The sequence below is a fragment of the Vigna unguiculata genome, chromosome 7 (assembly GCF_004118075.2).
Source record: "Vigna unguiculata cultivar IT97K-499-35 chromosome 7, ASM411807v1, whole genome shotgun sequence".
NCBI lineage: Eukaryota > Viridiplantae > Streptophyta > Magnoliopsida > Fabales > Fabaceae > Vigna > Vigna unguiculata.
The window spans coordinates 40,685,720-40,704,007 of NC_040285.1; the positions used below are offsets into that span (position 1 = coordinate 40,685,720).

Sequence of the window (18,288 nt, forward strand, 5' to 3'; positions counted from 1 at the left end):
TTTGGTTTTTGGTTAATATTAAAATAAAAAATTCTAGATATTTCATTATGCATTTTCATATATTTTTTTTTGCACCCAATAATTTTGTATTAATTTAAAATGTAAATTTTGTATTTTAAATGTACAATCCTAAATTTATTTTATATTTAAAAATATATAATCTAGATATAATTTAAAATATAAAATTTATATTCTAAATTATACAATTTAAATATTTTTTAATATTTTAAAATATAGTATAAAAAAATATATTTCACACATTAAATAACACAAATTTTATTAAATGCATGTTAAATTTGTGAAGATGAAATATTTTTTTAATAACGGCAACTACAAGTAATTTAAAACAATAATAATATAGAATGAATTTCAAGAACCACGGTCCATGAAGTTTTGGGCGCGTGTTTGAGAGAGATAAAAGGGTTTCAATTCGATTTGCTGATTACAGTTGAGAATAGAAGAGAAGCGAAACGGCAGTGCAAGATGGAGTTGGACGCTGATGATATCTTCAAAGACGACGAAGACCACACCGAAGCTGAAGCCTCGGTCCTTGTAAATTACTTTCTCTTTTCTTTTTTTCCTTTCTTTATGTTCTGTTGTGTTCTGTTCAAATGTCAACTAAGAAGAAACCCCTTTTATCAGAAAGATGAGTCGAGCAAAGAATACGTGGTTTACTTGGTCGATGCTTCACCTAAAATGTTCAAAACCTATTGTTCCGAGGTTACTTTTCTCTCCATTCATTTATTTCGTTTGATCCTTTCACTCTCTTGCCTATGAGAAACTGACTATCCATGGCTACCGCAGCAAGAAGACTACGAGCTTGAATCTCACTTCCACATTGCCATCTCTTGTATATATCAAGCATTGAAGACTCAGATCATTAGCAACTCCTACGACCAAGTTGCCATATGCTTCTTCAATACTGTAAGTGTTTGCTCATCACTTCTTGCTTCTTGCACAAAACTTGGTTTGATTCTTACGTGTGGTACAAATTACAAATTAGAAGTTTAGGTTTCTTATTTTCAGTTTGGTAAATCTTAAAACTCAATTATAATTATTTCTTCTCCTTGCTACCTCAGTAATATGTGATGGCAATTGCGCATATTACTAAGGCTAAACTCTAATTCAGTGTACCTAGTTTTCCACTCTCTCTTATTTAATCCATTTGTTATTTCAGAGGGAGAAGAAGAATTTACAAGACTTAAACGGCGTTTATGTATTTAATGTTCCTGAAAGAGAGTTTCTAGACAGGCCAACAGCAAGGTTCATAAAAGAATTTGAACAGTTGGAGGGTAAGTTTTTGGGCTTTCCAGTTGTGGTGGTGGATATAGAGAACCATTTTAGTGGACTTTATTTATCCTAAACCACCTTGTACTCATTTACTTTTCATAAGAGATGCCATTGAACTTGGTGTAGTATTTTTGTTAAATTTGTTAATTTTTGTCACATCAAGCACTGACTAGATGATTTAAGTTTTAGCTTGCTGACTAACTGGTTTTCAAACTGACGAGATGAAATACTGCAGGATATTGTACAAACATGGGCAAAATATTGTTTACCTGATTCCAATTTCCTTCTTTTGAAGTTTTGTTACTTCTGTTGCTGCTTGTTGCTGTTTTAATTTATTTTTTGAATCTGTAACCAGGGTTTGACATTTTTTTGGATAATATAATAGTTTTGTTCTGACTCTGATGATTGACAGAGTAAATTAGAGAGAGGATGCGACTTTGAAGAAAAAGTAAAGTAGTGAATTTAATGAAGCCTATGATTACACTGGTTATGTCTGCTAATAACTCATGATACACACACATTATTAGTGTATATGTTTTATCTTTTTTCAATCCTTATAAGCTTTATGTAATGCTTTTGTAAGTTTCTGAACTGCTATGTAGTGTATGATATGGAGAATTATACATTTATAGGATTAATTTCTTATTCAGATTCTGTCTTGTTTTGTGTATTATGTACTATATAATTCTGAGGCTATAGTTTGTTTCAATCTTCTCTAGAGTCATTTTCAAAGCACATTGGAAGTCAGCATGGCATTGTGTCTGATACTCGAGAAAATTCTCTGTACAATGCTATTTGGGCAGCTCAGGCACTTCTTCGTAAAGGGTATTATATTGGCTATGGACACACATTACATACAGTTTTTTTATGTGAGTATTGGTTACTGATAATTGGAAACATTTATACCAGGTCAGCAAAGACAGTTGACAAACGCATACTTCTGTTCACAAATGATGATGATCCTTTTGGTAGTATCAAAGGGGCAGCAAAATCAGATATGATAAGAATGACCCGGCAGAGAGCTAAAGTACCCATTAACATATGCTTTTGTTTATAGCATAGATGGTAAAACCATAAGGTTTGAAGAATGCTAGTGGTTCATAATTACTTTTTTTTTTTGGTTTGTTAAGGATGCACAGGATCTTGGAATTTCTATTGAACTTCTTCCCTTGAGTTGCACCACCGATGAAGTGTTCAAAATATCTCAATTCTATGCTGTATGTTTGCACATTTATTATATATATTTGTTATGCTTCCCCCTCCCCAAATTTCTTCTCTAAACCAATCCTGATTATATAATTTTTCCATGCTTTCTTGTCAATTGTATGCCTTTTAGGATTTGATTGGGTTGGAAGGAGATGATCTTGTTGACTTTATGCCAGAAGCAGGAAAGAAGTATGACCTTCTATTTATGATGTTCTCTGACTTATTCCTCTCGTGTTATTGAAATTGGGCATTTTAGTTTTACATGTATGCTTCTGAATTCTGGCACATAAATTGTTGCTTAGTTGGGGTAGTGAGCTTGAACTTTTTTCCTGTATTTTGTTCATAATAATGGTTTACTTTTCATAAGCTTATAAATTACAGAGGTGTCAGCAAGTGTTCTTAAACAATTGCACAATTCTGGTTCCGAGTTCTGTTTTGTTTTGCAATGCATCTATTCTGGAGTTGGATTATTGTAATAACTTATGCTGAATATATAAAATAAAAAGGTAATGTTATTAAGAGGAGAGTAAAAGCCCCGGATGAATCAAGGCAACAACCTGGAGGGTACAATTCCTACCGGCTGTTGTTTTATTTTCAGTCGGTGTTAGAAACTTGTATACATTCTTCTCAATTCAATTTAAGGTAAGAGCTTAGGGTTTAGTTTTAGGGGTGGGGAGATGGGGATAATTTAGGTTGAGTTTTAGTTTTGGGAGTTTCCTGTGCGGGAGGGTCCTGAAAATCAACAACATTCTAATGATCCTGATGCAGACCGCCACAATCAAATAATATAAAGATAGAAAAAGAACTAGGTAAAGGTGGAATAGATACGGGAATAGTATTATTTATCGCCGAAATCGGCAAAAAGAACAACATGCACTAGAAAGGATACTTCCTTCTAATACCCCAGAGCAACAACTCCTTACAGAGTAGCGTAACAACTACTCGGTCCAACCATAATACGTCAATCCTCCTCCTCCTTTCCCATACTCTCGTACTCCTTAATAAAAGGGATTCTATTCTCTCTCTATAACTAATTTTTTTGCCAGCTCATTTTTTCCCTTTTCTTTTGTAAACAATCCACTCTTTGGGCTTTGTGGATGCTTCTTGGACAATCCTTTCTTCCGGCCCAATGCTTATTGCTTGATCCCCATCAGATCCGTTTGTGAATTATATATCAAATATAAATCAAAGAGGGGATGTATTGTGATAAGATAGGAGTTGGTAATGGGAGCTTGGAGCAGAGTTATGTGATCCGTGACATTGGACTCAGGTTGAGAGGAGAACAACCAACTTACAACCCATTACCATGCTCGGATCCAACACAGAGCACATTTCTCCAGTAAACTATCGCTCCAATTGAAACAACTGCGTGCAGTAAGAGCATGGTAGTTGAATCGTGAATCGTATCGTGTATCGGAGAGCCTAAATTTTGAATCGTGAATCGTACGATTCATAAACATTTTAAAACATTATAAAAATGTAACATATACTTAAATATATAAGATATAAAAATATGCAAAGAGACAATTAAGAACAAAATAACCTCATAGTGAAATAGAGTGATTGTATACATGTGTATATGCCACATTATTTCACAATTTCAGCAACATAGCCTTCAAAAAACAATGTGGTTGTTGCATAAGTTTCCTTTAACTATGGCTATATGCTTCTACAAAAAATCTATATTATAGCAATCCAAAAAATAAGTTGTTTCATCAAGATGTCCCACCAAGGAATGACATCTTTCTTTGTCCGAGCAAGGAGAGAAGAGAAGAGAGACGAGGGGAGTAGGCAACGTGAAGGAGATGACCTGAATCAGCGCGCCAAAATACAGAAGGGAAAAAAAAATTAGGGTTTCAAATGGGTGGGTCGACCTGACCCAATTCAGAAACCAATTTCAACCCGTATCGCGTTTCGAATCGCGATTCGTACGATTCAGGCCTGTATCGTATCGTATCGAACACGATTCATGAACATAAACGATACAACATGCGATTCGTATCGCCATGCACCTGTATCGTATCGTTTCGTACAATTCGTATCGCGAATCGTACGATACTTACTACAATGAGTAGGAGCAACATGATAGAGGAGTGTGTAACCTATCATACCAGTGGTACATATATGGACGGACACAGACATGTGTTTTCTATGTGCCCAACAGTTTGGAGATTTTCTCCGGTGTTTGTAATGACAATTTAGAGTATGGTGGAAGAAGAGAACTATTACAAGAAGAATATAGGGGACAAAGGAGCAGAAAAAAAGGAGGATATAGAACTGTAGTTAGTTGTGATGGAGCACCACCTATTGAATTTAGTACTCAATGGGAGGCTTTACTCAGCCAAACACTCTGATGTTGTAAGGAGTAGTGACAAAGAAGACTGTAGTAGTGATGGTTGACTGTGGACCCATTCCTAGCTGAGCTTCATGACTTAGCTATGGTTCTGAAGATACTTGTTGAGGGGACTCTTGAATTTATTCACAGTCAGATTGGGTGATGGACATTAGAAAGTCAAGTGGGCTTTGTAAGCAACTGGAGGGGATTGTAGTGGTTGAAGATTTTCACCTACTTCCTTGTGTCAGCAGGGACATTGTATTGGGTATTTCATGGTCGGTGACATTTGGAGACATGAAGGTAAATTGGAAGGCTCTCTCTAAAAAATTACTATGACCTTTAATCAGCACAGTAGGCATGGCTGGATGGGGTTCGTTCCCAAGATAGGAACGAGGTATCTCCAAAAGCCTTACTGAAGCAGCATGAGCTAATTTCCAAGGGCTTTTGATTGTGCTGTATTTTTGATTTTATGGTGTGCACACACTATCTCCGAAGAAGTTAGATCAGCCTTATCACATGAATCAGTTACCAACATAACCAGGAAAAAACAAGAATTGAAAGAGTTGCTAATTGGCGTTTGTGGTAGTATTTGAAGAGCCAAAGGGTCTGCCTTCTAGGAGGTCTAGTGGCCATTTGATTCCTATTCAACCAGGTATCAGTCCTATCTGTGTTACAACCATTAGGTATGCATACTCACAAGAGAATGAAACTGAAAAGTTGACGGATGAGATGCAGTCGTGCAGCAGAGAGTGCACCATCAGAAAAGTCACTCAACAGAAATAACAGTGCATGACTGCTGGAGAACACTGTTCTAGGAGTATTTACATGCAGGCTTAAGTGCCCAACAATTCCCCTATATAGTAGTCTCAAATTTAGAAAGAGTGATATATTTCTCTTATATTTCAATAATGAGTCCATTGGACCTAAATGAGCCTGCTGGTTATTTTAGGAAATATAGAGAGCTATTTCTAAGGAAACAAATCCCTTCAATTATGGGATTGTTTTTAAATACATAATCCTAGTATTAATAGTAGAAGACACCTATAATAAAAAATAAAAATTATTGCGAAGATAAAATAAAGGACTTCCTACAATATATATTGAGAAGCATGATTTTTGTTGGGAATAGTCCAAGTGTGAGTCAAAGTCTCACATTGGATAGAATAGACAAAGTTAAACACTATATAAGAATAAAGGCCCATAAAACCATTATCTTAAGGTTTTTGGGTAAAAGTAGTGTCAAATGCCTTATATGTGTAAGACCAATGTCATATATATAGAACCACAATCTCTCAATGATTATAACCAAACCATATGAAAAAATATATAAACTCATCAGTGGTATCAGAGCTGATGGGTTCGGAGTGACTAACCGCATAACCATAACAAAAAAAAGGGGTCACCAGAAGTGATTGACCACATAACCATAACCAAAAAGGGGTTACCATACGCCTGAAGGGAAATATACCATATGAAAGAAAAAGAAAAGGACTCACCCTTGAGGGGAGATTGTTGGGAATAGTCCAAGTGTGAGTCAAAGTCCCACATTAGATAAAATAGACAAAGTTAAACACTATATAAGAATAAAGGTCCATAACACCATTGCCTTAAGGTTTTGAGGTAAAAGTGGTGTTAAATGTCTTAAATGTGTAAGATCAATGTCATATATATAGATCCATAATCTCTCAATGATTATAACCAAACCATATGAAAAAAATATATAAACCCATCAATTTTCACAAGTAGCAAACAAGATGGTAGAATCTTACCGTAGGTAGTTTGAACATGTGTGGAAATAACTAGAAGTTTTGCTAAGAAGAGTAGACCCATGCCTATCCTCGAAGTAAAAATTCATCCCCATATCAATATGTAATGTTTTCCCATCCCCATTGGTTAACATATGTTCTTTTCTTCAATATAATATATAAAGAAAGAAACAATAATTGCATAAATATAAAAAAAAAGTACCAAATAGTTTTTGTGTTTCAACACTTGAGATCAAGAGTTAGATGCTTGCATGTGGAAATAGTAAATAGTAAATAAGAATATTAAAAAATAGTAGAAATAGTCAAATGTATGCCTTAGAAACTATTTGATTCAATGAAATTGAGGTTTGTATCTATTGAAATGCAATTAGTGTTATCAATATTGGATAATGAAAAATATAGGAAACCCAAACATCCTTTATGAAAATATATTGGAAGCCATAATGGGTTATGGCAGAAACATTGATGTTAACGATAAAATCAAATAGTTAGACTTAGATGATAAAAAAACTGTCAGCTAAATGATTAAGTAGGTTTCAGGTGCATATGATTTGTTATTTATTTACAGTCATGGTTTATTACCAGACATTATGGTGCTGATCCTCCAATTTATTATCAGGGACACTTCTATATGATTATATGATTGGTGCGTGTATCGGTATCTTTCTATAGTTTACTTGTATTTCCCCAATAAAAGAGGTGGAATTAATTAATGTGAACCACATATCAATGTGGAAACAGGCTCTATGTCTCAATTATTTAATGGATGAACATGTAGAATTTCTTGAAATTATTTATTCACTGAACAAAACTGCTCACGTTTTTGTAATATTATTTATATATTTTTAATGAGATTGTGATGTTGAGCAACTAATAATTAAAAGTTAGATTAACATTAGAAGTTATTGTTTATTGAAGCGCAGTTCAATTTAAGTCTCGGTTTTTTCAATTTTTGTGTTTGACTTTCAGATTGGAGTATATGAAAAATCAGTTAACAAAACGCATGTTTAAGAAGCGCATCGTCAAAAGACTTAAATTCACCATAGTTAATGGGATATCCATAGAACTTAACTCTTATGCTTTAGTTCGTCCCACTGCCCCAGGTAAGAATTTCACGGCACTTTCTCTTATAAAAGTTATTATTTTGTTTTGTGTTTTTTGTTTTATTTTGTCCTGTTTTGCATTGGTCCTTTCTAAGTTTTTTAGCTTGGAAATTTATTTATACTGTATACATTTTCTGCTTTAGAAGGTATTTTTTGCATAATTCATTTTCATTGTTCTAGTATTTTGTTATGTCCAGTGTGGCCTCTGCAAGCTTTTTCATTGGTTCCTTTAGTTTTTAACTTGGAAAATTATAGGTTATACATATTCAGCTTGTCCTAAATTAATGACACTCCATGCTTTTGATGTGTAGGAGCTATCACATGGCTTGATTCTGTTACTAATCGTCCTCTGAAGGTGATTAATTTGATAATCTAAATTTGAAAATAGTCTATTTCCAGGGAATGGTATAATGTTACAATTTAAATTTGAGAATTTACTCATATTGTTCTGTTTGTAGAATTTACATAACAATGAAATGATGTTCCCTATTGAAATTGGACATGATCCTCGTATCCATAACTATTGTATATAGATTGCCAAGAAAGATATAGGTGAGTATGGAAACTGGATCAGAAGACTTATAGAAGATGAAGTTTACAGAGATAAAACAGACAAAACCGTATATTTCTGTGAATGAAAAGTATTACAGAAACAATAACTCTGGCTCTTCAAGGGTTCAGCATCCTCCCACATAATTTTTTTCCTCCATTTTTCCCTATACCCCAAAAGCATTTCTACAAATCTCCCTTATTCTTTAGCTAGCTCTACTGTCATGGTAACTGACTCCCAACTACTTAATTATGTCACATAGCTCAATTCCCATTTCCTTTATTTCTTCTTTCATAAACCTTTGTAGTAGGAGGACGTATCCTATCAGTCTGCTTTCTAAAATTCATTTGTGTACTATTATCATTACTTTGGAGAAAGAATGTGTATGGACTTTTTTGACTTCCTGGTAGTTTCTTACTGCAAATAAATTGCAGCCTCATTTTTCTATGGACTTTTTCTATGACTTCCTGGTAGTTTCATGAAAATCAAGCTACTGCAATTAAATTGCTGCCTTATTTTTCTTGTTGTTAGTGTTCTATAATCATTCCCTTTTTTGTTACATGATTTTATCTGTGGAATAACAACGTTCTTGAATTCCCATTGGTTATATTCTTTTAGTCAAACCATAATGCTGAGTGCTCTTAGAGCTGTATAACATAATTGTAAACTGGTTTGATGATGCAGATTGAAAGAACTTTCGTTTGTGTTGATACTGGTGCAGTGGTGGAAGAACCTACTGAAGAGTTTTTACGTTATAAAAAGTATGCATTTTATACTTCCATTTGTTTTTAATTTTAATGTTTGGACAATTTTCTTCACTTCAATTTTTTCTATTTGGATTTGATTTGACAAATGATATTAACTGTACTATATGGGGCATTGCTATCGTTGCTGAGAAAAGGAGTTTTTGGGATCCGATCATAGCCAGTTACTTGTTCTGGGACAAATCTGTCACTGAAGGAGGATGTGAGATGGTTTAGTTTCTGAAAATATAGGGGTGAAAGTATCATTGCAATCTTTATTGAGTGATAATGCTTGGGCTTTTTCATTTTTGTGATTCAAGGCTTCCAAAGATATCTTAGAACGGCAGTAGTTGGAAGGATGCTTTTTTTGTGTAGTTGGCCATGTATTGTTGCTTATATTCAGTTCGGTTTGTTCGGCAATACCTTCTGATCCATTTAGAATTAGGAGATCCCAATTGAAGTGGCTGATTTGATGGTGAGAAGTTTTAGGAATTGTTCTGCAGTGCTAGGAAGGAGTAGTAATGTAGCATCATGGTTGTCAAGAGGTTTTTGCTGGATTAAGGAAAGTTTAGGTTCTCTAAAAAGAGCCACTTGTTCAGAGAGACTCTTACGTTAAAAAGTATGCATTTTATGCTTTCATCTGTATTTAGTTTGCATGTTTGGACAATTTTCTGGACTTCAATTTTTTCTATATAGATTTGTTTTGACAACTTATATTAACTACCATATGAGGCATTGCTATCATTGTTGAGAACAGGAGTTTTTGGGATCTCGACATATCCAGTTATTTGTTCTGGGACAAATATGTTTTTGAAGGAAGATGTTAGGTTGTTTTGTTTAGTTTTTGAAAATATACGGGTGAATAATATCATCACATTTTTTTTGGGGGAGTTTTAGTGCATTGGATTTTTCATTTTTGGGATTCAGTGCTTCAGAAGGTATCTATGAACTTGAGTAGCTGGAAGGGTGGTTTGCTGTATGGTTGACCATTTATCATTGGTTATATTCAGTTGGGTTTGTTCACCAATACCTTTAATTCCATTTACAATTATTATATCCGTGTTGAGGTTGCTGATTTGGTGGTGAAAACTTTTAGGTGTTCTTCTGTGGTGCTAGGGAAGAGTAGTAATGTATCATCATGCTTGTTGAGATGTTTTTGCTTGATTAAGGAGAGGGTATGTTCTTAAAAGAAAAGCCACTAGTTGCAGAGAGGTTGGGGGATGGTCTGCTATCTGGTTTTTGGATGATAGTAATTATAGAACACAGTGATCATCAAGAATAAGAACATCTCTTCTGTCAATCTCCTTCTATGTAGACTAAAATTAAACTGGATTAAGGGTTTTCCCCATCACCAAACCCTTTTTGGTGCCTGCCAAAACTAAGCTAGCTAGCTGTCACTGACAAAATGAAATTGGTGTTAGTTGATTGAATAAAAGGCTTAGTTTTTTTTTTTGGTTCTGTTTCCATTTTCAAGTGACATGTTAAATATTATCTTTCTTTGATTTTGTTTCTCATTTTTAGGATTTTTAAAGAAATAATGAAAATAAAGTGGTCTTTTCTGTAATGCTAAGTGAAATATACTAAATTGAAAAAAGAAAAATAGAAAAGGGATCAAACATTACCCAGGTCTACCTAAGCTTAGTTGGTTGTCGAAAAGTTGGTGTTTTTTCACTTAATTTCTGGAAATTATGTTCTTGTGGTTGTTTTTTATTTAAAATTGAGACCATAATTTTAGAAAGGTGGAAGTTTTTTTGTAGTTTGAAATGGATGCAGAGTTGCAGCTTTTAAAGGGGATTAGAATAACCAACCATAGTCCAGCTGTAGGATATACAGTGTACAAAGCAACTCCGAAAATTTGTGGAAGCATCGCTTTGTTGGACTGGTTGACATGAAATTTCTATTTGCATGCCTGTAAAAATACTTCAGATGCCCTTATTCTATTTCTTGAGATCCTGTTGTTTCCTTTTCTTTCTAATTATAATTTTATTTATTTTTTCAGCCAGAATGTTATATTTTCGATGGAGCAACTATCTGAAGTTAAAAGAATTTCAACCGGACAGCTTAATCTTTTAGGGTTCAAGCCACTGAGTTGCTTGAGAGATTATTACAACTTGAAGCCATCAACTTTCCTTTATCCTAGTCATGAGGTTACTGGTTTTTGTCTCATATGAACTGTTGATGGCATCTTTAGTTATGCATAATGTTGGATTTTAAATGTAACTTTTTGTGCTTGGTGCTGATTGACACTGTATTGCTCATATAGATTTGACATGAGACCTCAACATTGTCAATAAACAATTAGAAATCTGGCTAATCTGTCTATTTTAAATTAGAAATCCGTGTATTCATTAGATTACCTAATTATAGGAATTGGAATAATTGGGCCGATACTGCAATTTATGGCTGTGAATATCTTTGTAATATTAATAGATGGTATGATCAGTTAAAAAGACAGAAAAACGGAAATTCTGACATATAATCCTTATTTTATACAAGGTTTGGGTACTTTTCATATATAGTCCTTGCTGTCTAAGGTTTGGTAGTTCTCACCTTACAATATGGTTATGGGTTATCCGATTTTCTATACGAAGAAAAAATAGAGAAAAACTTAACAAAAGGAGGACTGAATGTTATTTCACTTAAAACAGAAAGATTACACAAGCTGATCATATACAGGCTCTAAAGAGGTTACAAAAACATAACAGAAAACAGAAAAGCTAACATCCAGTTGAATAACTGAATGTTTTATATGTTTGTTTATTACGCCATCAAACTCAAGGTGAGGGAATTTTGTAGACAAACCTGCACATTGAGTTTGTGCCTAAGAAGTTCAAAATGGTCAGAAGGAAGAGGCTCGGTAAGAACATCTGTCCACTGATCCAAGCTAGGAAAATTATAAACTTCAAGTTGTTTTGTTTGGATAACACTTGGTCAAGAACACAAAAGACATCAATCTCTATATGCTTCGTTCTCGTGTGACAAACAGGATAGTGTGCTATAGCAACAACACTTGATAGTCGCATACCATGATAGGAGTGGAGAAAGAAATAGATGGTTCTTTCAAAAGATCTTGAATCTTGAGAATTTTTGAAGAAGATTTGCGATACTCAACTTCAGTCTTTGATCCTGCAATGACACGCTGCTTGTGGGACCACCAAAAAATGAGATTAAGTCCCAAGAATATTGCAGATCCAGAAGTAGAACTTCGTAGTCGATCTCAGAGGCCCAGTCCACATCACTCATGGCTGTGATAGGAAAAGGTTGAGTTCTTGAGGCTGGTTGCATATGAAGTATATAAGAAATAATGCCCTTAAGATACTTTAAGATTCCCTTAACACTGTCCAATGATCATCCAAAGGGTTTGATTTGAATTGACAGACTTTGTTGATGGATTAGCTAATATGAGGTCTTGTAAGAGTAGCATACTGCAAGGCTCCAATAACTGGCTTGTACAGAGTGGGATCAGAAGATAAATCTGATTTGGTTTTAGATAGTTTGCAGAATGAGATCATAGGAGATGATATAGGTTGAGCGTCAATCAAATTAGTTTTATGCAAAAGATCTCTAATATATTTACTTTAATTCATGACAACAGTCATGTTTGAACGATAGTTGATTTCCGTTCCCAAAAAATAGTCAAGTTTACCCGGCTGCTAGAGAGAAATACTAGAGTGCAATTTGTGAGTAAGCTGCTAAGTAAGAGAGACAGATGTACAAGTGATAATGATATCATCAACATACCCCAATATGTAAGCAATTTTTGAGTTACGTTGATAGGTAAATAAGGAATGATCATAACTAGAACGAAAACCATGCCTCAAAAAAGTTGTGTTGAGTTTGTCAAACCACTATCTAGGAGCTTGCTTGAGGCCATAGATGACTTTATTAAGTCTGTAGACCTGAGATTTATGAGACCTGAAATCCAGGAGGATGGACCATATACACTGCTTCTTCAAGATCAGTGTGAAGCTGTCTAGCACGGGCCTTGTTTTTGGCCAAGAAGTGATCATGAATTTGTTCCCACACCTGATAAAAGTGAACAGCTCCAAGAACGCCAGACAAGAAGGACTTTGACAGTTTGTTTGAAGCCAAGAAAGCAAGATTTGATCTTGGACTTCCCATTCTTTATAGCGCAGGATTGGTTGTTCCTGAGACACTATCATCATCAAAAAGGAAGTGCGAAGGAATCACTGGATTTACAACAAATCTGTGAAATCTGTATGACTTTATGACAGAAAGAGTACACAAGCTGAGCATACATAGGCTCTAAAGAGGTTACAAAAACATAGCAGAAAACAGAAAAGTTAACATCCAGTTGAATAACTGAATGTTTAACATGTACATCTCTAAAAGGGGTCAAGTTTGACTCTTAGCATTTATTTGTCTTTGTTCTAGATGTCCAAATTACCAATTATGGGTGTGTTTAGATCATATCTGCTAGAGATATGATCAATGTAGTCCTTGTAGGATTTAAGGAAGTTCTCACTTTTCAGAAATTTTGCTTATCAGCCTCACAAATTTGGTTAGTAAGGTAACAACTGCTCAAGCTTTATCAGGACTATGTCGGTCATATCCCTATTTGATGTGTAATTTCGGTAGAATGTGATTTTCTTTCATTGGTCCATAGATCATGTGCGTTCTTCATCTTGTCACCAGAAATCTTGTTTTGATGCAAGTTGTTTCTATGACTTTGCTACCAATAAATTGCTCTCATCAAATGGATGCATATAGTGTCCCCATTACAAATCAAAAAATATTTGTATCTAGTGGTCTATTGGTATTTTTCGAAATGCTGGCCTGTATAATAGTTGCACCAAATCTATCTTACATGCTTCTCTAGTTTTTTGTATGTTTCTCACTTTTTCTATTTCATAGTAATCTTCTGTGATGCCTTTTTGCTTTGCAGGGTACAGACAGCAGCATGTGCATTTTCATTGCCCTTCATAGGTCCATGATACAACTCAACCGGTATCCTTGATTCATGGATTTTTTTAATTGCACTTTCACATCCTTTGTTCATGTCTACATCAACATCTTTATTCTTTGTTTTTGGCGATTATGAAAATTTAATATCTTAAATAATGTAGTCTGATTCTAAGTGCGTTCCAATTGGGTATCTCTGCATTTTCTTTTTCCTAAAATGTTACTTATTATCAAATCAGAGTTTGAAGTGGTAGCATGTTGAATCAAATTCTACATCTAGAAATCTTTGCTATTTATGAGGCAGTTGCATGAATGTTAATTGGACAAGGGAAAGAGAGGGATTGTCAAAGCGGCAACTGAAATCTAGTTCGGTAGTGTGACAAAAACAAGTGACAAATAAAGCATCCTCTTGTAATATTGCTAATTTTGTATTACATGATTGATATAGTAGTTTTTGTGGTTGCAACATGACTATATTAAATGACACTAGCATATGCTAATAATTACCAATCAAAGTAATTATCTAATTTTTCTTGCAGTTTTGCTGTTGCTTTTAGTGGTAGTTCCTCTTGCCCTCAATTAGTTGCTCTCATTGCACAGGTACAATATGTTCAATGCTAGAAATTTGGCATTATAATGAATGATTGCTTTATTGGCTTAAAAGCTGATGTGACGTAGCTGTTTGATGGCATTGTCTCTAAACTTCTGAATAACTTTAGAGCTCAACTTTGTTGTTATAAGTGTCTTGCATTCTTTTGTATACTCATACCTTCCTAGTCATTGATCTTTATGCTTATGCTCAAGATTTCTTTAAACCGGGTCATGCGACATGAGATCTGAATTTGGTTTAACACACAAATCAGGCTGTGATTCTTGTTAGAATTGTGATTCCGAGTGCGATATGAATGATAAAAATACAACACTAATTTGGGAGTGGAAACGAGTTTTCGAACGATTCATGTTGTGGGGGTTGCGACTGAATCTAGGCTTTATAATTTTCATTTGTATCATCTTTAATCAATGAGACTGAATCTCTACCTTTAAGACTAACAATTAGTGCTGCACCGAAAGAGATCACAACTGAGGTGGGCTACCGTCAAGGTGATTTTCCAACATTTCTCGTCATGCCCAGGCTACATGCTTGTAGTGTGGCAAATACATGTAAAGCTACCTTAATCCTTTAAAACTAACTTGTAAGGTGAGAATAACCTAAGTTTTATAAGCTATATTTAAGCCATATTTCTAGCTGGGACTAAATCACCATCCTCAAGATTGCAAGACAACCCTAGAGAGAAGACAAATAAGATGGGCTAGGGTTTATGGCAATTAAGACGACTTAACAATACCTTTGCAAAATTGTAACTTATGAAGAAGTTGTTTCACTCACGTGACCATATGTGGTGAGGGTCATGCCTGGTAGTATGCCTTTTCATTGTAACTCTCAAAAACATTTTGCTGTATACTCCTCCATGAGATGAGATTACTTATTTAAAACCATATTTGTCAGAAATAAATTACTCGTTATCCACATGCCACTCTCCTAAATATTCAGAACATACGTGGCCTGCCTTTGCTGAGCTACTTCAATTCGAAGCAAAACTCTCTTGTTTGAGGCATTCAATACCATCATGATCATAACATGCAATCATTATGTTATCAATATAAACAAATCAGTAAATGCAAAGATTGGAAGAACATATATAGAACACAGTGATCCGCTCCACTTTGAATCGTTCCAAACTCCTGAATTAACACAATTTTAATCTATTCTAAAAAGATCTCAATAAAACTTTTGCAATCAATACAATCTAATCGTAATCTCAACTATTCATTTATTGTGCTTGTATGGGATTCTCACCTCATGTATGATTATTAGGAAGAAGTTATTCAATCAGGTAGTCAGATTGAGCCACCTGGATTGCAGATGATTTATCTTCCATATTCTGATGACATCAGACTTGTTGAAGAGGTAGAAAATTGCAATATTTTGGCTTTGTTTAAACTTTAAACGTCTAAAACAGTGAAAATTTTAAATAAGAAATTATCTTGGTGGGTATGATTTTTACAGCGTTATTCAGATACAAGTGGGATGGTGACTAAAGCAAGTAGTGATCAAATAAAAAGGGCAGCTGATTTAATTAACCATATTGACTTGAGAGATTTTTCTGTATTGCAAATTTCCAACCCTGGTAAGCCTCTTCTTCCTTTCTCTGGTTTACTCCGTCTCCTTGGTGTTTGGCAACTCTGTATATACTTCTAGTAATCTTCATTGGTTTTATAGTAATTTATTCTCTCATCTGCTGCATTCTGTCATCATCATTAAGTAAACCTTAAATACAAACACTCACCTTGACTGAATTATGGACAGTTTACTTAAAGATATAGGATTAAGCATGCTGGTTATTTCTATATGAAGACTGGTTGACGGCGAATAAAAGTAGCAGTGTTACGCAAAATTTCTCCAAATATAATATTCATTTGCTCGGAGAAATATTCTACTGATCTTGTATGTTTTTTAAATGTTACCAGACTTTAAATATTAATGATGTATATATTGAAGAGTTTATTCCTGAACCTGATATATTGCATCAAAAGCTTATTCTCATTTGGTGGGGTTGGTTACCTTGATCAAATGAAGCCACTTTGCTATATCTTAAAAACCATTATTTTTTTGGAAAGATCAAGAGCTTGTTCAATGAATCATAAAGTTGTTTTTGGTAATCTTTTTATCTCACTCGCTTTTCTTACTTGGGCCTCTGAGGGTTTCTCCTTGCATGACCAAAGGCAAGAATCTCTCATCTTTTCCTTAATATGCCAGATTCATCCTTTTTAACCCATCCCATCTACCCCAACATTTTCATCTCTTCAACTCTGATAGATTATTATTATTTTTTTGTTGAAAAGCATTGCATTTATATACTCCATTCCATTAGCTTTACCCAATAATTAGACCTTTTGTTGAAATTTTACTCAATGAAATCAATAAATTTAGAAATATATTAACTTGATAATAACGTTTTACTGTTTTGTGTGTGTTTACTTATTTTTGATTTTATTCCTTGATAGTGTATGATCATTAGCTACTTGCAGTTTGTGTCTTGTTTATCTCTAATTATTATTCCCATTTGACAAAAAAGAAAAGATATTGTGATTCCTGATGGTAAAAAATAAGCAATTTTCATCTTCAGCCTTGCAAAGACACTATACTGTACTGGAGGCATTGGCATTGGAAGAGGATGATGTTGAAGAACCGATAGATGAAACATTACCTGACGAGGAAGGCTTGGCCAGGTAAGCTCTAGTTATTCATAATAAATTGAGCATTTTGTTGAGTCTGAATTGCAGACTGTAAAATGAAACTGAACGAAGGTATACCTGTTCTGTCCTCTTTGACCTTTCATCTATTTGCTGATGAAGAGTTTAGTATGAAGTGATAATCCAGTTTGTGTTACCTGCAGACCAGGAGTGGTGAGAGCATCGGAAGAATTCAAAACCGCGGTATATGGGGATAATTATGATGAAGAGAATGAGATTGGGAAGCCAACTGAAGCCTCAAAGAAACGAAAAGCAATGGTAGAGTTTGCAATTAAAGAGTGTAAACAATATGATTGGGGCGAGCTTGCTGATACTGGAAAGGTAATCCTTCGAAGTTTTTTCATGCAGTGCTTATTTGTGGAAATTTAGTTCAAATTTTGGATAAGCAGGTGTGGGGGTGGGGGTTGCAATAATGGCTTAAAATTTTCATTTGCAATGCCGGCTCTTTCCTTTAACTTTTAAAATTGCTGATGTGGAATCATTTGATATTTTTTTGCAGTTAAAGGACTTGACTGTGGTGGAGTTGAAATTTTATCTTACCGCACATAATCTTCCTATGTCCGGAAAGAAGGAGGTTATAATTAACCGAATATTAAGCCACATGGGAAAATGAGCAAGGGGCCAAAGTTTCCATTAATGATTTTGCAATATGGATAACTAGAACCAAAGACTCTTGGCCATATGTTCTGCTAAAGTTAATGTTTTGATGATATCTTATTCTTGAACCTATCTGGATAAAAGAGTGATCTGTACATGGTATTAGGGTATGTAGTAGCATAGTTTACCGGTTGAAGACATAATCTGTATTAGACATCCAACCCTGATTTGGTTAAATTGCTAGCATTCCAGTTATGACTCAACCCAATTAGCGTAATTATAGAACAGGAAATGACATTAATATTCTGGCTGGCTATTACAAGGTGAATTTTTCCGTTGCCTGATTTTTAATAGCAATATTTATACTCATTTTACTTGTGAGAGGTTTCAGAGACCTCTAAAAGATGAGTAACATAAAAAGGGGGCTACAGTGCGATATTGTTGATATAGATGAATTGCT

General features: G+C 34.5%; 1 protein-coding gene across 1 annotated transcript; it reads left to right on the forward strand.

The window, feature by feature from the left end:
- The first annotated feature begins 375 nt into the window (after positions 1–375).
- LOC114191952 (ATP-dependent DNA helicase 2 subunit KU70) lies at positions 376–18,207 on the forward strand. The gene is made up of 19 exons (XM_028081426.1): positions 376–552; positions 643–720; positions 805–924; positions 1,178–1,292; positions 2,010–2,115; positions 2,200–2,317; positions 2,421–2,507; positions 2,627–2,685; positions 7,567–7,700; positions 8,012–8,055; positions 8,935–9,011; positions 10,993–11,140; positions 13,900–13,961; positions 14,456–14,516; positions 15,793–15,885; positions 15,985–16,105; positions 17,105–17,207; positions 17,375–17,552; positions 17,731–18,207. Exons 1-19 carry the CDS (start codon positions 484–486, stop codon positions 17,842–17,844), a joined length of 1,887 nt encoding a protein of 628 aa, XP_027937227.1. The 5' UTR covers positions 376–483; the 3' UTR covers positions 17,845–18,207.
- Positions 18,208–18,288: the final 81 nt, after the last annotated feature.

Bases quoted from the DNA above. Each gene is read 5' to 3' on its own strand.
- LOC114191952 (XM_028081426.1), top strand. From the start codon at position 484: ATGGAGTTGGACGCTGATGATATCTTCAAAGACGACGAAGACCACACC. The intron at 8,056-8,934 runs GTGATTAATTTG...TTGATGATGCAG, and splicing joins TTACTAATCGTCCTCTGAAG to ATTGAAAGAACTTTCGTTTG. The intron at 11,141-13,899 runs GTTACTGGTTTT...TTTGCTTTGCAG, and splicing joins TCCTTTATCCTAGTCATGAG to GGTACAGACAGCAGCATGTG.